At 40.6% G+C, this 23684-nt stretch overlaps 1 protein-coding gene across 1 annotated transcript in view; it reads left to right on the top strand.

Annotated features, from left to right (window-relative positions):
• Positions 1–23684, top strand: part of ANTXR2 (ANTXR cell adhesion molecule 2) — a 120232-nt gene that overhangs the window by 61148 nt on the left and 35400 nt on the right. The window contains exons 13-16 of the mRNA XM_040586928.1: positions 5606–5647; positions 6701–6796; positions 10798–10965; positions 12276–12356. Coding sequence (XP_040442862.1) covers positions 5606–5647; positions 6701–6796; positions 10798–10965; positions 12276–12356 — 387 coding nt within the window. The remainder of the gene's footprint in view (positions 1–5605; positions 5648–6700; positions 6797–10797; positions 10966–12275; positions 12357–23684) is intronic.

The raw sequence follows: 23684 nt of genomic DNA, 5'->3' as shown, positions 1-23684 counted from the left end.
AAATTGCTGAAGTTTATTATTCATCCAGTTCAATGACAGCGCTGAGGACTTGGGAAGTAGATACTGCTTCCAGGCTGTTACTGTATTGCGTGCCTAGTCTTGGGCTTGTGCAACCTGGGGCAGCAGAGGAGCTGGCCTTGCCTGACCATGCTGAAGCTCACATAACCAAAAGCTTTGGTGTAGTCTGTCAGGCCCCAGGCTATCCTAGGGCAACAAGTCCTCAGCCCCCATCCTCATGGTACGGAGTTTCTGAGGCAAGAACGACCAGCTCTTCTCTAATAAAAAGGCTCTCTTCTGTCTCATACTCCACAATACAGTCCCATTGGAAATCTAGGGAGGTTGTCTGTTAGTTGTTTTTCTTCATTTTATATTGTAAGCTTTCCTGTGGAAAAAGGAAAATTTGAAATCAGTAAGAAGAAAGCTTCCTATTTTCTTATTTCAAAGTAATTGGCTAACCTTGATTTGTAGATCATCTTCACACTGCTTAGTTTGTAGTCCTTCTGTCTGTAGAAGGAGGCTACAGCAAGGCATTTCACGTAGATCTGCCATCTGGGGCAGGGCCAGAGGGAGATGGAGGACATGAGGAAATAATATTGCAGCAGACTTAGGCTGGTAGAGGAGTGAACATTATGTGTTTCAAATTCTAGTTATTTTAAAAATTTGCATGTAAAATACAATTTAAATCCTTAAGTGAAGCCAAGTAAGGTTTTTTTCAGTGTCTCCTGTCAGCCAATTACAGATATACTTTGGAGTGAGTTGTTCCACTACTTGCTCATAGTTGTTGAGAGGGATCATATCCCTTCTCAAGATCTGCTTTAATGAAAGCAGCTACTTTTCTTTTGTCCTTTTCGTAACTTCTCAAGTTTTTTTTTTTTTGTTTTTTTTTTGTTTCCCTAAGACAAACACACTTCCTTTTCAGTTGACTGATATCAGGAAACCTAATGTTCCTTTAGTTTGTTGGAGCTCTCAGAATGAGTTACCTCACTAAAACTTTGGTTTTTGTCACTAGCTGAATATGACTGTCAGAACATAATCCGTGCGTCTGTAATTTATGTTAGCCCAGTCTTTTGCAGTTGGAAGTGCAATTGATCACATCATATTCAGTTGCGCATGCAGTTTAAATAATTTTCCAAGCGGATGCTTTTTTTTCGGGCATCAGGTTTACATATGTACAACCTAGTGAAAAAAATCGAAATACCCTTCATGCTGGTCAGTGTTCCAAAGTCAGTGCTCATCAGTGGTCAGTTCCCATGATATAGTAAAATTTCACATGCTGTGCATTTTCCTTTCATTGTGGTAAAGTGATTGCCATATCTCGGTCCACTGACAGCAGGAATTCTCTTTCCAGTGATGGCTCGTAGTGACAAACAGTAAGGTGCTTTCTGTTTTGGTTCTTTTTTTTTTTTTTTTTAATATCAAGGTTCTACATTAATAAAAAGCCAAATGTGTAGTTCTATAGTATTAATTTCCAGCCTTTTTGATACCTATGCTAATATAATACATTAAAATATTAGCTGCACCAGCCTATTCCCATTATAAGTGAAAGGAATTCCGTTTACATTACAGTTATGCTTCAGCACATCATGCAGAGCTGTGGAGGGATACCTAAGCTAGGATCTGACTAACTAGAACAGATGCCCTTTATAATGAATTGCAGAGCAAAGACACTACCTTGGGTGCCAAAGATGCCCCGTGGCATTAAGGCAGGTTTCTGTCTGGGCTAAACTATGTGGAGCTGTATCTGCACAAAGAGCTGCACTGAGCTGTGAGAAAATATCCCTTGGTTCTGATTCACATTGTCCTTAAGTCTGTTGCTCCCTGATGTTTCAGGGATAGTACCTTACCCTGTACATCTTTTCTGGATGTAGTGTTTGGTGCAGGAGTAATTGGCTATTTCTAGGGAAGTCTTGAGCTGTAGATTGGTAAGTTATTACTAAGAAGCAGCCTGACTTCTATGGGAGCAACAAAACCATGGCACTTTAAATATTAGTGCCCTCTGTTGTTTCCTCCCACTTCTCATGGATGTTATTTGTTTCTTAATGTCATTTTAGGACTCATTGCTACAACAATACTGAGTTCCAAAACCACATTCTGTTGCAATGAACCTATTGCCAAATAGTGACTCTTCCTTTGTTTTTTTGTTTTGATGCTGGTTTCCTCAGATCATTGTACTGTGCCTCCATTCTTCTCCCTGTCTCCTGCATCTGAGGTGCTCATATTACCTGTTATGGCCACATCTGGCTCTGTAGTTTTGGGCTTTGATGCCAGAGTCCTTGCCAAGACAGGCAGCATATTAGGGCCAGGCAGGACCTCCTCTTCCCTTCCTCTGGGTCCACTTCCCTGGCAGAGTGGAAGCATCTGGTTTCTTGGGACAAAGAACAGGAGCAAGGAAGAAAGCAGCAGCCCTCCAACCTTGTAAGCATCCCATGCTTCAGAATCAAATGGAAGAAAGAGAGGCAAAAGGTGTTGTGGACAGAAGACAATGAGCATCCAGAGCCACACAAGCATGTAATCCCTACTGCCTGCAGGCAGAGTGGTGATCTTCTGGTGGTTCAGGCACTCCGCTCCATCCTTGCTAGGACTCAGTCTTGACATCATTCCTTGCTATGAGGTCCACGTACACTTACAGGTTGTGGTAGGGGGACTCCTTTTTCTTCCCCCCCCTCCCCCTTTTTTTTAAAGGCAGTTCACTGTTGACAGTTCTTTCACTCTTCCCTCAATATCAGAACATATGATCGCATCAAGCTGGCTTCAGGCTCTGGTGCTGACATTTCCTAATGCCCACATCACGCGAACATTTGAAAAGTGTTAATGAGCAGATCAAAGGGACTGTTGCCTGAAGCAACTAACTTTTTTTCTTTCTTTTTTTTTTTAAGAAATCGGCTCTCCTCCAAACTTAAGTCTTCATTCTTTGCGACTAAATAAATGAGATGCAGCCTTGCCTGTTGATGATGATAATAAAACAAAACAAAACAAAATTAGGAAGTAATCCATTGCTACGTGGAGTTAATAAGACAGCAGCATTATTCACAGTCTTCTGTATTTAAACAATCTGAATGAAGTTCAGGAAAAGTTAATTTGCAATGTTGCGATCTTCAGCATGTGCAGTTTCCTGTTAGATTTGCGTTGTTTTCTGCCAAAGCCGCATGGGTTCCTCGGATTTATCTTTTTAAAAAATGGCTTTCTGCTGATTTCACTTGAAATATCACACAGGACTGAAAATAATCTTTGTGTGCGCACGTGTGTGTGTGTGTGAGAGAGAGAGTGTGAGTGTGTGAGGAGCCTGTGGAAACATAAGGATGCAGGCATTTACATTCCACTTCTGTCAGCAGGGGTGAGTGTCTGCTACTCAAAGCAGATTATTTTCTCACACCACTGTCACGTTTAACACAAGTTTCATTTTCTGAAGCTATTAGAAGTAGCAGCTAATTAATGTATTGGTTAGCTTCACATCAAGTTTGCCCTCTAACTTCAGGGAGTTTAGCAGCTGGCACAGGAATAGATCCTTTGCTCAGCGAGTCAAAAACTGCCATTGACTCGTGATTTTTGAAGCCCGGTAAGGTCAACAGAATTTTTCTTGATATAGTGGGGTAGAAATTTTGATTCCATAAACACCAACAGGCATAGGGCCCAAGTGAACTTCAGCGTGCATCACAGAGAAGTTTTCCTATGCAAAGCTGTCTTTGCTTGGGTGAGATTGCAAGACTGAAGAATTGTATATAAAGAACTATAAAAAGTGGAGTGATAATACCGTTTAGTATGTATTTATATAAATCCGCAACCTATCTAGGACTTTCCCTCCATATAATTTGCAGTCTTGGCAGCAAAATAGATTTTTTTTGAGGTAACCATTAGAGACAGGAAAAAGGGAAATAAGAATGGGAATTAAATAAGATAAGGTGACCCTTCATATATGGAAAGTACTGTTTTACTGTTTCCAGTCTTGTAATTGCTTTCAGTGAGAATTAAATATCTTCATGCTTTAGAAAATCTGGCTCAGCATCCAAGTATCTCTCAGAATCTGTCCCATGATCCCCCTCTGTTGTGTTTCCTGTAAAGTGAGGGCAGTAATTCCAATTTGGCTCTCAAGAATGCTTTACTAATTAAATAACACATTTCTGTCAAGTATTCTGAAAATTCTTGATGGGTGGGAAGAAAAAGTATTCAGAACTATTTAAAGAAAAGTAATTTCTGGGATGTTTTTGCAACATCGGATCTCTGGTTAAAATCCATAGTTTACTTTCCAATCCACTCGAAGTACTCTGAGCTTGCTTGATGAACAGTTCAGTATCTTAAACCAGAAGTGCTGTAGAAAACTGTTTCCAAGGGTGCCATAACTTATTTCTCTTATTTGATAGAATGCCTGTATCCAGTGCTAAAAGTCCATAGCTTGTTTAGGCAGTAACTAGTAGCTATCCTGGTGGCACTGTGACTGCATGTAAATCAAGTAATATAAATCAAGAAGGAAAAATCTTGATTATAGGTCAAGAAAAATGTTTCTTGTATGTATGATGCTATACATCTGTGCAGTGATTTTATTTATAGGCAGTGGTAAATGAATGTACTATAATTAATAGCACGGAGTGAATAAAATAAGACATATTTCAATTAAGGTTTTTAATCCTGCGTTAGGAGATTTAGGTTTTTGTCATCGTGGACAGTTTTGGTTATGGTTGCATAATACTAAGGCATAGCAGAAGCAGACTCCTTTATATTCATGGTGTATTTCTATACAATATTCAAGCACATAAAAAGACTTGATATCACTGAAGTACTTCTTTTTAGCTTACAAACCTGCTTTTCTTGTGGAAGAACGGCTGTGCATTCTATTTTCATCTTAATCATTTAAGAGGGTTGCTGCTTTCCTCTTCCCCTCCCTGTACTGTTCAGTGGATTCCTGTCAGTACCAGGGAACTCACTGAGGTTTACAATATATATGTGAGAGAGAGACTGGGAAGAAACTGTAGGTAGAGGTTTAAATATAGGTGAATTATCCCAAGAGCAGGCCTTATCCACAAACAGTTTAAGAAGCCTCGTGAATGTAACTCCTGCTTGCAGGTACTCCACACTGAACAGTCAAGGAGCTACATAAATTACTGGATCTGAAATGTGACGTTTGTGGAAATGGTCTAGTCATCTGTAGAGGTGAGGTCTGAGCTACCAGAAGGTGTTTCACACTTGTCATGGGGCCAGAAATTATCCAGCATCATGGTACAGGGAAGCAGGGATCTCGGCTCAATATGTTGCAAGACCTCACATAGACCTTGGGATGCTTTTCCTCCTAGGCTTGCCAATTAACTCCTTAGGGTTTCATCACTGGCTATTACGTGGAATGACTGAGTCTTACCCGGTCAGGAAGCAAAGTGGCAGACACGTCTGTCCAGAGTGTTTGCCAGTCAATTGATGTTATTTTCTATTAGATGGATGGTGTTATTTTCCAGAAGGCCTTGATAATCGATACCCAAGGGACTTGGCAGCAGTGGTTGCCAGTTTGCAAGCAAATGTGGGAGACTCAGATGGAAACAGTTCGCTCTTAAAATTTTCTGTTGGCTTTTGGGTGCTGCCAGTGTGATTCCTTATGCTTTTATATGTTTGGCTCTTTCAGGTCATCAAAGATCCCCCTCCACCTCCACCAGCTCCAAAAGAGGTATGGTATGATGGTGCTCCAGTCATCACATTGGTTACGTGATACCACTCCTATGTGCTTTCCTGTGTTCTGTGAATCCAGTTCTTTGTCCTAGCTGCTGAAGAAGAAAGAACTGGCCCGTTGGAAGCCTTAAGCTGAGAGCAAGATGGCCAAAGTCCAAGTCTCTGTTCTGTCTCAGTCACCTCAGTGTGGCATGAATTAAGCTCAAATCCACAGAAATATTTAGGGGCTTTATCCCAGGATAATTGAACAGTATTTTTCCCATTCTGCAGCAAAAGCAGAAAGACTGAGTAGCTCTTGCATAACAGTCTAAAGATTAATGTATGACTTAAACAGCATTTTCCCACAGCTTTGGCATTCCAGACACTGAAGAACCCTCACAAGGGAATTTCTCTCCCTCTTGTGGGCAATAATGCACTAGAGGATCTCCTGGTGTCCTCAGTATTTTTGCCCCTTGGTCTTGATTTAGCCAGTTGCTTGAGCGTACTCAAGTGTACTCTGACAGTTAAGTCCGTGATAAGGCACACTTCATTGAGCTGAGGCAGCCAAGAGCGAGTTTGACAAAGGTTGGCTTAGGAAACTGTGATCGGCTGTGTAACCTTTATCTGCAGATCTGCTGAACACCGTCTGCTGAATCCAAATGAGTGGGGCTGATGATCTGGCTGTGTGAAGGCATTATATTTTCTGTAGAAGCAGTCACTGCAAATCCTTTTCTTTGTGTCTGTTTTGCTTATTTTTATTAGCGGAAAGGAAAAGGATGAGGCAAACAAATAGTTGTCAGTAGAACACACAGTTGGATTCACCATTTGGACTTTCCTAACGGTTGCCACCAATGCTTTTCCCATGCAAAATGTCAAAAATATTTCCAAATGTGACCAGATCTTGTTTGCTAGTCAGTAAACATTTGGGGAACCTAAATACCTCATCTTTCACACCTAACATGGGAAAATTTTCTGTCTGTGTGCTCTAGTGAAATACACTAAAAAGACACCTAGTAAGAGGGAAGAAAGAGGTGTATTTTTAAAGTAAATGTTATTTGAATCTATTGTACAGGAGGAAGAACAAGAGCCCCTGCCTACCAAGAAATGGCCCACAGTGGATGCTTCCTACTATGGCGGACGAGGAGTTGGAGGAATTAAAAGGATGGAGGTTTGTATGATATGGAGATGCCAATTCACTAAAACACAAGCTCTCTGAGGCTGCAAATGGTGGAAACAAAGGCTTTTAAAGTGTACTGAAAATACAAGGGCATAATGTGTGCTTCTTTTCCAGTGACATAAGCCTTGTAAAATTTTTTACTATTTTGAACAATTTTGACCTTGCCTATGAAAGAACAGCTTTCAGTAGTTCCATTTGACTGGAACTTTAAAGAGCTGCCTGAAGACATGCTCTTTCCATCAAGCTAATGAGAAAGAGGGAGTGAGAGCCTTTTCTGAATGTTTTGGAAGAAATTACAGTGAAACATAAGTCCTCCAACTGTGGGCCAGCCAAATGCGCTGACAATGGTGATGCTAAGGAGAGGCTTGATCCCAAAGGAACTCACAGCGACAACAGTGCCTGTCTTTGAAGAGACATGATAGCATCATGTTAATTAAAACAGAATGAAAAATGTGCATCCTTATGGGCACGTCCTTATGTCAGATTTTATAGTCAAGTCAGCCTTTATGGAATTTGCAAAGCAGTTTTCTGCAGTTTTTAACTTCAGTCTAGGAAACTGTTTCTGTCTGAAATACCCACCTAGGCCCTGTTGATGTATCTTGATGAAACTTTAAAGGCAATAGCCTAAGAATCAGCTTTGCTTGAGTTCTTAAATGCGGCAGAAGAACATGCAAGATTAAAGCTGTGCTGCTTATGTGTGTTTCCTTCAGCGGTTCAGAACTACTAATTTAGAAGAGCTTCAGATTTTAGAAAAAGAAAACATTTTGTGCAGTGCTTTTCAGAGCCAAACTAGAAAATACTTACCAACGTAAAGAATTACAAGCTTGGATTTCTAACAGGAGCCATGATGAGCTCCAAGAGTTCCAGGAGGGCTTCCAGGGTTTACGTCTTTACAGTTTGTAAATGGGATCTCATACAGTAAAAGAGAAACCAAACAGATACCTCATGAACAAAAGTAACATCAGTGCCATAAATAAATGCATTTCATCACATGGCAAAAATACAGTATTTTCTCTTCAAAGAAGAGAGTGGAAAGTAACCATCAGGTTAGAAAATATTTTCATCTGTGCTAGGAGTTTTGCACAAGACTAAGGGCTATACACGTAAACCAGCTGAAATTGCTGACAACACAGTCAGGGGCTCTGGAAAGGCAACTCATTCTGTGGAGCTGTCCCTGTCCATCTCTGGGATCTGAGAGTACTGATAAATTCCAGGGTTGGGTGTCATGTCATAAATGCCTCCGCATTTGAATACGGAGCTTTACCTCTGTCCTGTCTGTACCAGTGGGGCTGAGGAAAATGCTGTCTTAACAGCCCTTCCCCAGCTGTTGGGACAGAGTGGTATCAGACCTCATAACTTCCACTGGCTCAAGAGAGAACATTGCTTTTTTGGTGAATCAGGGCAGAGTGAATGTGGAAACAAGAGAGAAAATGAAAACAGACTTAGGATGATGAAGGTGAGCGGGTCAAAGGGAGCTTATTCCTTACTTGAGAGTTAAATGTTGTTTCTGTGCTGTGACCAACGAAAAACTTGCTGGACTAGTCATTATGTTTCTTCCTGGGTTTCAGTTCATGTAGTAATGCAGTTGTCTATTTTTTATTGCTCCTCTGTGCTCTCTTCTTCTGGCAGCTTGATTCTTCTGGCAGCTGTCTTGCATAGACAAAACGAGAGCATGAACCAGTAAATGTCTGCTTACCACTCCTGTCCTACTTTGCTTCCTATATTCCCTTTCAGGGCAGTTACACATTCACTCCTGCCTTCTCCACTAGCTTCACCCCTCTATGACAGTCCAAAATAATTTAGCCAGCGTTGTTCACCCTTCCTAGATCTGTATTTTGGCATTGCTTTAAAGTTTTATGGTGTAATTTCTAGACCCCACCCATTACAGGCAGTAAACTTTTATGTCAGACTTCACAAATTCTGGTTTCTTCTGAGTGAAGTTGCTTTAGTCGGAAGGAGAAGGTCATTTTATCAGTAAGGAATCCACCGTCTACCTCTAAGTGGTTTTAACAGTGTTTAAAATACATTTTAACAACGTCATAAAAACCACTGTAAAAGTACCATTGATCACGGTGAAAGATACAGATGCATTTTAATGACTCAGCAGGGCCTACTTGGACATGAAAGCCTGTTCTGATATTGCAGAGAGGATTCCCCAGTGAGAAAAAGAAATCACTAAGCAAGCCAAACAGTAAAGTTCAAAATAACAGAAAGGTTCAAAACAATCCCCCTCCTAAGAAATGATGGTCTGTATTTTACCAAGATGAGTTACAGTACTGCAGACCAAGTTTAGCTCTGTTGTACTTTGCTGCTGTCATTCTGTATGGTGAGATGACAGTGGTAAAAGACACACAGTAGTGATAAGGTGACAAGATTTTTCTCCAAGGTATTTATTTTTCTGAAGGGGGCTAGACTCTGACTTGCCTACGTGTTTTCCTCACTTTCTGTGTCAGCCCATTCTGCAAATGGTGCTGATGAGCATGAAGAAGTCAGGCTGTTTCCTTCTCCCGTGCTATGGCATAATTATCCCAGCACATTATAGAATGTCCCTAGCAAGAACTGGAGCAGTATTCTTCCATCCCTCTGGGTAACAGAAGGAAGACCAGGGGTGTGTCTTTTTCCTGGTAAGCAAAACGATGTGCCCCTTTGCAGTGGGAAAGTTGTTGCATCGCACGGTTCTTGTGCCTACTTCTCAAGTGCTTTGTATTAGCAAGTAGCAAGACAGAACTGACGTACAGCTACCAAGCAGTGTGCAGTGAAGCTCTTAATTCTTTCCCTCAGGGTGGAAGGTCAGTCTTCTCTGATTTTTCTTACTTGGATTCTTCTCTTTTCATGACTGGCATCTCCAGTCAGGAGGTCACTGAAAAAAACAAGTATGTTGGTGGAGTCCTGCAGTAATGGTTAGTTATTTTCTAGTAACAGTTTAATGACTCATCAGTGTGTCACATTTACTCAAGATGTAATGTCAAAATTTAATTTCCTGGGCTTAGGTGTATCAGGTCCTCCTTGCAGGCTAGATTGTAGCAGAGGGCATGATTTAGTAAGTCTTGCACTGAAAATAATCCAGACCAGTTTTACTAAGAACTTTCAAACTCCAGCCACAGCTTTAAGATGCTGTTTTTGGATGATAAAGTAACAGTCTTGTCTAGTCTTGTTTCTTTGTACAATACAGCAAACATCCTTGCTCAAATTGCTGCACGGTGTTTCCAATTACAAGATGAAATAAGATTACTGTAGCAAGACAAATCATCTCTCTTGGAAGGTTTTTTCCTGTATTTCCTCTTTATAGCATAGTAACTACAACCTTTTATGAAGTGGAAATATGTGCTTGTCTCACCACCAGCAGTAATCCAGGTTTCCTTTCTTTCTGAAGCCTTTGTATATATTTTATATACTTGTGGTGGTGATAAAATATACACTGCTACATGTTTTACATTTACTTATTATGCAGGTTAGACTGATTCATCTGCGTTTTCTCCAGTGTGTATCTTCTTGCAGAACTACTTAAAAACTTGGGCTTCTGCTAAAACTCGCTCAAGTATCTATCGCCTTCTGTCTAAATTGGGGTTCTCAACAAACATACTGTGCTAGGAAATCTGGGGTGACAAAAATCTAGGCTTTCTTTGGTGCCAGATTAAGGTCTGGTATTTCAGCATATATCAGAACTGGAAATCATATTTTTACATCATCAGTTAAAGAAGATTTCCCAGTTTTCCTGTCTCCTATCTAGCCTGTGTGATGCATGGTGGAATTTTCTTTCAGTATTTCTCTTGACTTTTTTCTACTGAGAGACTCATATTTACAAATATATTTAACTAAGACTGCTTGTCATCAAAAATGAAGAGCGAACATTTTCCTCAGTACCTCCCCTCTTGTTTATTCAGAACTTCTTCCAGATTTAAGCTTTTTTAGCTACTTCTGTTATTTGCAACAGCTTCCTTGTCCTTTGTATGCAGTGCATTTACATCTGAACTCTGGGTTTACTTACTTAGGTTCGCTGGGGTGATAAGGGATCCACGGAAGAAGGGGCTAGATTAGAAAAAGCAAAAAATGCTGTGGTGAAGCTTCCAGAAGAACCAGAAGAACCTTTTCATCCTAAACCACCTAAACCAAAGCCTACCTCACCAGCCATTCAAGAGAAGTGGTATACGCCAATTAAGGTAAATTTTAGTCTTCAGTACAATATAATCTTGTACTGAAGGTTGGATTTTGTCTGCCTTACCAGTCTTACATGCTGAACCATACATTATTTTTGAAGTATTCCCATTCAAGTGTAACGTACTACTCTCAAAGTGAACACCTACTCAGGATGAATAGCAGGAGCCATTTTTAGCCTAAATGCAGTACTTCATCATTACTGCCACATTCTGTTTTCCCTCCCCAGAAAAGGGACATATGATACAGTAAGAGTACTAAAATCTGCGGGGGTTTTATTGACATTTGGTCTATCTCAATGTATATCTAATTAAGCCTAAAATTGCAGTTTGTAGCTGTTGTACCAACTTTTAAACATACATACTCATTACCAACCAAGAAAAGCAAAAAATTATATAAAACAATATAATGCAAAAAGTCTGACAAACAAGTGAAGCATAATAAATGGCTTAAAATAAAATTCTGTTTTATTTTTTTAAATTTCTAAAATAAAATAAAAAAAAAGTTTTCCTCTGTAGATGACATGAGTTGCTTACAAACCCATAACAAGCTCTTCTTAAAAACGAAAGATGGGTCCATAAATACCTTGCTTTATATGTGTAAAGCAGAGAATACACAGGTTTAGCTGGCACTATGGATACATCTATTCTGTCTTCACAACGTCTGGTAAGTCCTTTCTGACCACCGGAAGGTCCTGAAGCTGCGTTACCCACACACACATGCAAACTCGGCAACCCATCTGTGCGGAGCAGGATGCTTCTGACAAGCATTGGAACTGCTGTGCATGTTCGGCACAGGTAGCCTGAGTGCTCGCAGTGAACCTGCTGCATACGCTGCCTGTGGGACTCACTGCCCAGCACAAATCAGCTATATACCATGTACCTAGCAGGTCTGAGGCTTCCTGAGAATGATAAACTTGCTATATACGTGCTGTGAAAACAAATACATTTATATGTGCGAGAAATCCCAGATGGACATATGGCAATGGAGCCCAAAATATTGGCAAATAAACATATTACTTCTACACAGCTCAGCAGTAAACGTGGGTTAGGTCACCGCTACTCTGCTCCCAGTGGAGGTGAGAGTGCAGGACGGAGCATTCACTGATGGGAAAGAACAGCACCACGGCTGTGCAGTGTAGGTGGCACAGCCTAAGGTTATACTTTGCTTCTCTGCCTCTGAGGAACTGGTGCTCAGTTCTTCATGTAAATGTAAATTTCTCCATGGATGTCCTCGGACTGTAACTTAGCAGGTGTGGTGTACTTTCTGTCGACTGATTTTATTGTACTGAAAGTCCTGTTCTCTGTTGCCACAGGGTCGACTTGATGCGCTGTGGGCACTGTTACGAAGACAGTATGACAGAGTCTCTTTGATGCGACCACAGCAAGGAGATGAGGTTTGTGTGTGGCGTGTGCATCTGCTATGGTTGGCAAAAGTGGGGCATGTTACAGCCAGGCTTTAGCAGCTGTTGAACACCAGTAATTCTGTGACCTTAACTAAAAAAGCACTGCAACCAAAAGAATAGCACAGCAGAAAGAATAATGCACTGGGGAAACAAAGCGTGTTGAAAGACATATCACGCCAGCCCAGATAGGTTGCAGAAGCTGGATCTCCTGAAAGCAAAGTGAAGGATTCTGTATTTTGTGAGTGTTCAGCTGGAAAACAAAAACACAGCATGCACTTCATTCAGTGTAAACGCTCTGTAGCAAATACTAAACCTTTCTTATAACCAGTTATTTGTAAGATTAGAGTCTGGCAGTCAGAATACTAAAACCACCTCAAACTGAAGTGACCACCAATAACTTTCATGCAAGTTGCTTCACATAGCTTTGCTCTTCCATGCCAAGGACGACTTTCACAGAAAGAAAAGGTGAGGAAGCTAGTTTTCTTATAGTACACTCATGGCCTGTGAAAAAGTGGCCTCCACTAGAGACTGCTATGACTGGGAAGTGGCGTTATGGTTTGAACTTTTTGCAGTGAGGCTATACTGTGTATTTCTGATCGTTATTTCTTAAGAAAGTATTACTTTAAATCTTAGCATTTATCTCAGGAACTGATCTATTGACAAGGTATTTCGGATCTACTGGGACCATTCAGCTTTCCTGTTTGTGGCACATTGAGAGACATAGGAGCAAAGAATTTCCTTTAAATGAGATGGCAACTTACAATAAATCAACAAACTGCCCCCAGATGGGTGTGACAGATGAGATCCATACTACAAAGCAGTAGCGTCCAAGAACACTATATTTGCAACATATACCATAACGATGACATAAAAGAATTAGAGGGGTTAAAGGGAAGGAGTTACCTTTGGAGAATGAGAGGTAATCGGTATTTAGATTATTTTCCTGGGGTGAAGTATGGTACTGTTCTGAAGAAGGAAAAGGTGGGACTTAAGACAAGGACAAGCGTTGGAAGAAGCAGGATGACAAAGTGCAATGCATAGGGAGCACAGTCAAATACTAGTGTTACCATTCTAGTTGTCACGTTGGCAAATTATTTACTGTTTGCATGAGTGATGCATGTTATAAGTAGGAGAATTAACAGTAACAAATCTATATACAAGATATACAGTACAATACAATTCAACAGGTAAATCCAATGTAAATGGAAATGTAGAAGAAATGGTGCCTGAACAGGCTAAAAAATAAGTCAGTCAGGTCCTGTTTTGAGGATTTCTGTCCATAAAGACAGGCAGTTACTACAAAAATTGCCTGCCAGTGGAGGCTTTGCTGAGCCACTGTGAAGTTAGGCATCTGCCTTCTCTGGACCTGGCAGGAAGACGTTGACCAACATCTTGGTTTATGAAAAAGAGAGAAGTAGCTCACAGATCTTCAGTATCCCCACTGAAAAATGGAGTAGGATTTGTACTGACTAATAAATTCTAAACCAATGGTGTGACCTGTGATGCTGTAGGAGTGCAATTTCTCTCTGGCATGGTATTTTACATCTTGGGGGAAAAATACAAATCCTTTTACTTGTTCCTAACTTGCTAGGTAGAGATCCCATGCTGTACCCCTGATGAGTATTAAGTCAGTGGACAAATGAGCAGTCATGCATATGTACAGCCAGACATGCATACACATACTTACTTTGGAAGCGCTCTTATGGTAAACAGCAGCCACATAATTGTTTTGTTTTGTTGTCCTTCTTTTATTGTTCAAGAACTTGGTAGTTCCCATTTGTAGAAGAATTCACTGCTGAATTCAAGTCCTTGATCAAGTAATTGAAATTTAGGCATGAAGTATCAAAGCAGAGTGAGCTTTTTCTTCCTCCGCTCCCACCTCTGCCATGTTGCCAGACAATGCTAGGGTGGCCTAGTTTGAGCGCTGCACGCAGTTGAGCCAAGAAGCTTTGATTGTGGATGGAGGTCCTTTGAGTCATAAATTTTTCAGGTAGCAGTCCGTGAGGTTAGGGAAGCTTGTGCAGGTGTGAGCTAGCAGGTTGTCGCCGACATCTGTTTGGAGTGGAGGCACAGGTCCTCAGCAGCCTGCAGCGAGGCTGCAGGATTGTCAGCAGATGTAGTTAAGAGTGGCAGAACAGTTTTGGTCTCACATTTGCCGCCTGGGGGCTGAAACACTAAAGGTAGAGTGGGGGTGGACACAGCTGCGCTCCTAAACATGCCTCAGGCACAAATAAAGAGATCTAATATAGTTTGACTCTGTTGTGGTGGGGAGATGAGGACAGAGAGCCACTTCAGAGACAACTTAATGCTGCAACATCTGCCGCCAAGTTTCCAGGGAGTGACAGGGGACAGCAGGTACAGATCGAAGTCCCCACATAAACAGCCTCCATTAAGCCATGAACTCTTTTGAAGGGCTCCCATCAAACATAGTGGAGTCCGCAGCAGGAGATTTTGTTTTCAAAGCCACGTTTTGTTTTCTGCACTAACAAGATAATTTATAAATGATGCATTACCCTGCATTCATACTCCTATTTATAATTTCTTTCCTTTTTTTATTAAAGTGGCAAAGAAGAATGAACTGTGCGAGTTTTGGGGTACTTTGATAAACCAGTTAACTGTCTGAGGGTTTTAACTGACATTATGGCAACCTTCAGTCTACAGCGTTAAGTTCAACTAGGAAGTAGAGCTGAGTGTGTGCGCCGTTACGGTGGCGTTGCGGAGGAGCAGCTGCCATTGTTTCTGACTGGAACACCTCTTCCAGGGATTTTGTTACTGCCCAAGAACAGAACCTGGTACAGGTTTCCAATGGGAGCGTTAGGGTCCTGTTCTTTTCTCTAAATCCTTGTGTTTATTTTCTGATTTGTAGTTTAGCACCTAAAGGTAATCACCAGGGTTTTTGCAATTCTTGAAAATATGACCATGTTGCTTTGTGCAATTTGATAGTGGCTGAGATTCTGATCCTGTGCACATTTATGCATGCAAATGTATTTTAAGTCCGCAGACAGCCTATGGCACTTCTATTTTAAGATTTTGCCCTATTGGGATGCAGATATGTGTGACTGGTAAAAGGAAAAAATCCATAACTAATTCTAGAAGAAATTCTACAATAGAACTATTGAATGCTTTCAGCTTTTTTAAGGTTACAAAACAGCCTAATAAAAAGGAAGACAATTCTTCTTGTTTTTAATTTTAAGCCTATTAGCATTTACCTGCTTTAAAGATTCTTTTATAATAATGGCTGCAGAATTAGTGCAAGCATCTGTTTAAACTGATGTTACTTTGTGAGCATCTCTATGTTATATGAAAGAATTATATTATGCATTGTAACTCTGTTAGCATCACACGATTTACAGTTAGAAACCCTTTGACAGTATTGCATTCTCTGAGAAGAGGCCCATGTTACTGTTCCCTTTGTGTTTCTTCAGTAATTCATATGCTGGGCACAGGCGGAAAATACTAGATCATTAGCTCAGTCTGTCAATTGTAGAGTGGAATAGTAATTGTTAGGAAGCTGATGCTTCGAGTGCCTTACAACTGAGAGAAAACTTGCTGTTTTGAAACAAAAGACTCACTGCAGTGCCTAGGAGTATCCTAGCTGTCAGTTCCCACAGTGCCTTCCCTGGGTTCGATGGGCAGTTCGTCACTAACCTTCGCAGCAGAGCTGCCCATCTGCCGGCACTGTTACTAGCCTAGTGCTTTATAACTTGCGGAGCGATGCTTGCTTGCCTGCAGGGTAATGGGAGCAGGAATGAGACTGTATATTACTCCTGTATCCTCTAAAACCAGAATTGTTTGGCCATTTCCTACCCAACAAGGACCTCCTTCAAGAAAATGGAAGGCGATTTGGCTTTTTTCTTTAATCACTGCAAATTGTTGAAATATATAGATAAATAATAAGTTACAGTTAGAGAAAGATTACTATGGTACTTGGAAGTAGTACACTTTTTGGTTTAAAACTTAAAAAAAACCCTGCACCTAGCAGGTGTTGTATTACAACATAAGATGGCTCACTGGAGCTCCCTGTTCAGTGATAGTATGATACAGTGTCTTTGGTGGAACATGGAAATTATGCTCAAGAAATTGTTGACTGAGAGTTTTAAAAAGAAACTTCACCATCACTCACATAGCACAGTTTATGTTTATGCTGGATCTTCTAAATTGCTGCAATGGTAAGAAGCTGCAAAACTAGTTAAGAAATATGTGAGATTAGAAGGGAGTTAAAGCACCTCTTTTTCTTAAACGATTTCTGCCAAAATACTCCTTCTGTCACTTCTTCAAGTGAGAATGTGTTTGTATAGACCTGAGAGCCAAACTGGAGCCAAAGTTTTTCTTAAACTTCCAGAACAGACCCATATTACTGTTAAAATTAAGTTCACTGTTACAGAAAGTAGGAGAAAACATTTGAACTGCCCTATTCAGACTGAATTCAGGGGTTGGTCTCTGACGTAAAGCAGTGCATCGCACCGAGTGAAGCACTGAACTAAATTTCAGGAAAAACAATCATACTTTGGCCTGACTAAAAGAAAAAAGTGTTTTTTGGAGAGGACACCTGCCCCTTTTGTTAAAATGGTGAGCAGTAGCCAAGAGATAAGTATAAGTATGAATTACAAACTTACTGGAGTTTTGTTGTGCTGAAGATGCAGAAGAATATTCTATAATGAAAACATCTAGATAATAGTACTTCCTCCAAAAGGATGCTCATCGTAAATGGGTATCACAGCTTCACTTTATTAAAACTGGATTGCAGGCTACCATCCAGGAGGGTCCAGCCTGTCTGCCTCTCAGGTGCCCCATCCTACCTAGAGTGGTTATTGTAACAGGTTTGCTGGCTGTCAAACCATGTAAGCAGTAGTTATCATCTCTATTGAAAGATGATGTTATTCTGGTGTTTGGAGTAACAAGGATATTTTCCCATCTACGTAGGCAGTCACTTTTGGCACTCCCTCCCTTTGTGCAGATGAGTGCTATTGCTCTTTAAAATGAGCCTTCAGAATTCATTAGTGCGAGTATAAACGCTTGTATGAATGAAATAGTAGAAAGAAAGAAACCTGCTTGTCAATTTTAAGGTCATGACACTTTTACCGATTTGACCAGTACTCCCACAGAGTAAACTGGTCAAACCAGCACTGACAAGACCTCGTGCGGGTCCTTGGAGGCAGTACCACACCGGTGAGCATGCTGCTCTGCCTGTGTAGTTCCCATATCTGTTAGACAGCAGCAGGTATGGTTGGGTGATGGTCCTGATGGAAGCACTGTCATGCCAGCACAGGATGCACTTCGTGAGGCCGTGATATACTTTAATAGAGCATTTTAAAAAGCTGAGCTGCCAGCAGAGCATGCAGCCAGAAGAATTCTTGCTGTCTTTATTAGTTTACAAATGTCTAGCTGAAAGACGAGTGCTTTAGGCCTCCTAAAATGCAACAAATACACCATACCGGGCATCGTGGTAACTTAGTAACGCCTATTAGGAAAAGTCAGTCTTTTCTTGGTGAAGTATGAATTTGCTATAGCTGTCAAATACCTACTTTGCCACCCTAAAGAGCATTGCAATTCTTCCTCCGCTCCAAGCTGTACCAAAAAGAAAACATTTCATTTTTCAGTGCAGTTTTTGTTAATAACTGTTTGTTTCATTGGGCATGATTCAAAAGGGAAAAAACAAATTTGTTTCCTTCATTCCTCAAAACATTTTTTATGGAGTGGATTGCAGTAAACCCAGTTACATTTAATCACTACCTGGCTTCCAGCGAAGGGAGAGCAGTATATATCTAACCAAACCCAGTCATAAAACACAGCTCCCTGCTTGGGCAGAGCCCTTATGTAGTTCATGTTCATGCCGAGTATCTCATTAGTCCAGCTTACAGAGAGACCGGCTACCTTCAAGAAGTAGCAAGAAGAAAGCCAACAGGTTCATTCAGTTGCTACTTTCCAGAAGAGATGTGACAGCTTTGACTGTCTTGGGTGTCCAGATTTATGAACTAGTCCTACGCTCTTAACCAGATTAGTTCCTTTTCCATTAACTGCTGAAAGTAGGGCAGCTGTCCGAGCGGCTGGTTGTAAATTCGATAATGTCTGCTGTGTTAATCTGTAGGCTTTTCAGATGAAGGAGGCAGCAGATAACAGGATTAAAGTTTCACGACCCAGGGTTTTCACAGCCCGAGACGCGGGCGTAGGGGGATAGAGAATGACTTCTGTCATTAATCTTAATTGATTGCCAAGAGGTTTTAATCTGGGTTATTAATTAGGAAGGTCCTTAACACACTGTCTACATATCAACATCAGATGCTCTTTTGGGACTTTTGGGACATATGGCCTATCTTATATTTACATTCACACAATTTACACATACATACATTTCTGTATGAAGAAATGGTTACATGTATATATGCATACAAGTAGCTGTAGAAGCATTTGCATGCAGAGAGGCATCACATATTCTTTGGCAAAATGTGATGAAAAAGGAAAAACTGCTTTGCACAAAGGTTAAATTTCCACGCAGTAAACGTGTATACCTCTGTTTATGCTGATATGTATATTAATCCATTTTGATGATGTGTGCCATTTATCTAGATTATCTTTCAAACAGAAATCTTTGATTTGCAGATTTAAGTAATCTTTAACTAAAGTGCAGTCCATGGCTCTGTGTGCCTCTGGCCATTCAAACACAGACACATTGCGAACAGAAACATTACCATTTTTATCTTCCACAGTTCCGATGAGTTAATGTTCAGGCCTTCACTTTTCACTTTTCTTATTTTTAAACAAGTTACTGTTGGACAGCTAGAATGGATAGAGGTGCAACTATCCATAGCTGCAGCTACGTAACTATGTGATAAATCCCAGTAATGTTGCTTCAACGTTTACCAAAGTACTGTTTGCAGGAGGAAATATTAAATTATGATTTCAGTATATAAACCAGGCAAGAAAAGAAAACGCTGTGACAGAGTCCTGGCATTTGAATTTTGTGCAGATTTGAACTGTGCCACAAATTTCTGCAGTCTTTCCTTTCTTTACAGAAGATTATTTACATGATTAATCCCGTGTATGGAAACGGGAGCCATGGCTGAGGAGGCCCTTTGTTTTAAGTCCTCTGCGAGTGACAGTGGAAGACTGCTGTTTTTTGTTAAGCGTGCTAGGCCATGCTGTGTCCTGCTTTCCAAAGCAAAATGCAAACATCATAACATAAGGCAACCATTTAGTTAATCGGGAAGTGAAAAGTTTGCTTTATAAAGTGTTCGCAACAAGTAAGAATGCTTTGAGATACTTCAGACTAGAGAGAAGGGTGTAACTGCAGTTTTCTAGGAAGAGACAGAAAAAAAAAAAAAAAGGCCTGTAATCAGGGAGGATTTACTGACAACTGAGTCCAAGAATTTCTGAGTTTTTCCTGGGAAATGGAGACTGATCACTTGGCTCACCTAAAGCTAGGCTGTAGCAGCTTGTAGACAAAGCAGCTGTAATGCTGTAGGGACCTCTGTCAATGGAAAAGCACATGAAACCATGTGAAAGCTCTTTTGTCATGTCCTTTTTGGGTACTGCATTGCCTCTTTGAAATAGTTATGTGCAGCTTTTACTCTTCTGCAGTAAATTGCATTGTCTTCCCTAAGTAGAGGTGTGTCAACTATTGCACCACCACACAGGGGCATCCCACAAAAGCACCCACCTGCCAAAGACTTGCTGTGGTTTTCTGCTCCAACTTGGATCTCATAGGAATTAACTGCTGGCCAATTCCAGAGTACTTGGACTCTTAGAATTAATTTTGACTCATTGCTAAGCTATTTATCAGAGTCCCATCTATGGAAGACTTACAGCGTGATGTCCTATATCGTCTTACTCTTGAAGCATGTTCATCTCAAGCAGCCTGTATAGCTTCATGCGGACTACTGGGCTGTGTGGGTTTTACTAAAGTCCTGTCTTGCACCAGTCATTCAGCAGCCGCTTGAATCAGTGTGTAATTTTTCACTTTGCATCTGAGATGCTTCTGCTGAGAAGGTACAGCATAGTAACAACAGAATCCCAAGAAGGTGTCTTACTGATTTGGCAGAGAATCCATTGTTGTAGTGACTCAGGAGTTCTCTCACCGGGTCATGAGGGCCTCAGTGTTGGCAGATTCATGAAGAGGTCAGAACTTGGATTTCAGACAATGGCATCAGTTCTTCCACCTTGTCACAAATTTGAAGTCCAAGGATGAAATTACTTTGATGACCATGATTCCTTGACATAACTCTGTGCCTGCCTTTTCCCTGTGAGTCATAGATAAAGAAGAGGAATAAAAATAATTTGAAACCACATTGTAAGCCACAGACACCAAGAGTGGATGAAAAGCCCTCCAGTTGCTCACGCAGAATCAGCAAGAAATTTCCATTAGCTGTGTATCTGTACCCCTGTGAGTTTGCTTTTTGACAACACTTAAAAGATTTTATTTGGAGCAAAAATAATGCATTAGTCATTTAAGCTCCTGTGCTCCCAAAGATCATTAGGAATAGTGTATTTTATTGGAGATGGAATTCTCAATAGCTGTAGAAGTGAAAGGCCCCAGCATTCTTCAACAGTGATATGGCATGCTTTAAAAGATTCAGACTGTGATTTCACTGCCATTTGGAGGAAATCTGTGCAAATACTTTGCATAGAGAGATGAGTGAAGATGGAAATCAACTGACCAGGAACCAGAGATGCTCTGGGATGGGAAACTTGGTGACAGAATGAAGTGAAAAGAAATAGGCTAGTTTTCCTTTGACTCTACTGGGCTCTTCTCTAACCAACAGGAAAGGCTTGTGAAAACATCTTGAAAAGACTATTTTTAGAAAGCGAGAGTTTATGTATCACTTAGAAGGTGTTAGTGTCACCTGCAGGTAGCTGTGGCAGCTCAGGCTTCAAGGAGGCTTACTTCCTTGGGATGAGTTTATTATAAGCTTGTGCTAAATTGTAGCTAATTGGGTTCAGAGAATGCTCAAATACGCCCTCCCGGATACTCACTGCACCCATACAAGAGTCTCTAAAGCCTGAAAGCAGTTGCACATGTTAATAATTTTGTGCATGCAGATTTTCTCATTAGTTTTAATACAACATTATCAAGAAGAAGGCGGGGTGAGGGAGCTGTTCCATTATTTTGACATTGATTGCATAGCTGTTGCGGAATCAAGGCATGAACAAGAAGATAAGAAGTTGGGAGGGACTACAGTACATGTGCTGCTGAATGTGACAGCTGTATGTTAGAGGTGGACAGTGGGGAGAAAAAGAAAAAAGATCACAAAGTATATTTATTGCTTCTGATCTTTTTACTGTATTTCCATAATTCAAAATTACTTTTGTTCTGAAATAAATTTTTGCATGTCTAAGTCCATTATGAACTACAAGTCCATACAGAATTAACAAAAAAAACCCCTAAATACTTGGGTTAGTAGCATTTTAAAATGACAGAGTCTTGATAAGCTATAATATTTTCAGAACAACTCAGCTGCAATATCTTTATGGAGTGCCTTCAAGTAACGTACACCTCTCATCTTCGTCTGTTTGCATGTTCTATCTAAAGGGGAAAGTGCTACTTAGTAAAAGAAGTGAGTGTGCCATACATTGCCAAAGGCCATTATACTTTCAGGTTCAGGCTGACATCCATCCATAAATTAGAATGTCTCAATACATTTGAGTGTTGTCTCTCAACAGTGTGACATAATGGCGCACCCTCAGCTTTAACATTTAATTTTAATAGTGAATGTGCTGCTTTTTGATGGTTTGTGTCATAGCCTTCATGTAATTTAAACAGTCTTAAAAAAAGTTAATTCAGTTACAAGTAACGGAGTTACTAATGCTGCTTTGCATCCCTAAGTATATATAGATGCATATGATTTTGTTCCTTTCAAGTCACTCTGAAATGAATTTTGCAACTTCTGATAACTGTGGTGGATAAATGCTAAATGAAAATCAATTATTTAAGTTTAAATGCACTAAGCTCACCGTCTTTCTTCAGCAGCCTCTGGTGGACAGCTAACCAGATGATAAGCAACAGTGTCACTGACCTATAGCCTTGTAATGTTTTAACATAACCCTCTAAGGACAGCACTCCTCTGCCATTGCATTGCTTGTACTCTAGCACTCAGGATTTCTCATTCATAGATTACTTGATGTTTGATACACATTTCTACCTGTAGTTTTCTCCCACAGTATTGCTCCTTCTTTATTACTTAGTCTAGCAATCCAAACCCTGCAATTTAAATCAGTTTGATCACAATAAGAAGGATTAGGTTTTCTTGGATTTCATTATCACTTTTTTCCACTGGAAACAATAGAAATTCTTTCATGGTCTGAAATAAAAATTTCCTTGCTGGATACAAAATATTACTGTCTGATCAGAGAAGGTAAATGCAGGTGGAAAGTGCACGGTAGCTAGTAGCGCACTTTATGTCTTTCTGTGCTGAAGTAGATGGATGGTATTTCATTCTGTGTTACAGTACAAGATAAAACCTGCTAAAATTTGGAATGGTTGTAAAATGATGGACAGGTATCTTTAGGAAGTAGAGTATGATCCCAGAAGAAAGTTGATTGTTTAGGGCTGAAATTTTTCAGAAGAGCCTAAGGGCTTTTAGGGTGTTACTCAGTACCGTGGAAGAACTTTCCCAGCAAACCCAAGCGCACCTCAGTGCTACAAGCTGTAGCAGGTCTCTGAATCATACAGCAATCCTGCATATTGTTACTAGAGAACAGCAGCTCACCCCAGGAGAGATGTTAGTTTCAGGGCACAACCTTATGTCAGGGCTGCTTGCTTCTGCATTCCAGTGCTGCCTTGTTGCCCTGTTCCTGGCTCCATTCCTCAGCTAGCATGGACTGCTCTGTTTGTCCTCACCACTGGAGAGCTTTGGGTGGCTATCTTAAACCTGGAGTATCTATCATAGTTGAGCCACAACTAGTCACAGGGCATTTATTTCATTAATAAAATAATAACATCTATAGGCAAAGGCTTCTGCCTGCTAATAGCCGGTTTGAGTCTCGGGCAGTTGATGGGAATGACCTTTCGTTTGTGCAGTCATTTTCATAATGATATTTGGGGTCAGGCCTGATAACCATCTGCCATGCATTGGTAGTAGACATCAGTTCCTTTGGTAGCATGATAGAGATAAACCCCAAGCAGATAGTCAGAGATCATAGTTCGCTAATGAACTTGATGGGGCATTTTATTAAGAATATGATGGCAACTAAGTAAGGTTTTTCCCTCTCATAGCCTGTTGTGGATTTGCGTCCCTTGAATCAATCTTAGTGAGCCAAGCACAACAGAGTCATACATCATCTCCTTGAAAGTCCTTCCTGCTCCTAGCATTTGCTTTTTTGGTG

This window comes from Falco naumanni, chromosome 1, assembly GCF_017639655.2.
Source record: "Falco naumanni isolate bFalNau1 chromosome 1, bFalNau1.pat, whole genome shotgun sequence".
Taxonomy (NCBI): domain Eukaryota; kingdom Metazoa; phylum Chordata; class Aves; order Falconiformes; family Falconidae; genus Falco; species Falco naumanni.
This window is presented reverse-complemented; position numbering and strand designations above follow the sequence as displayed.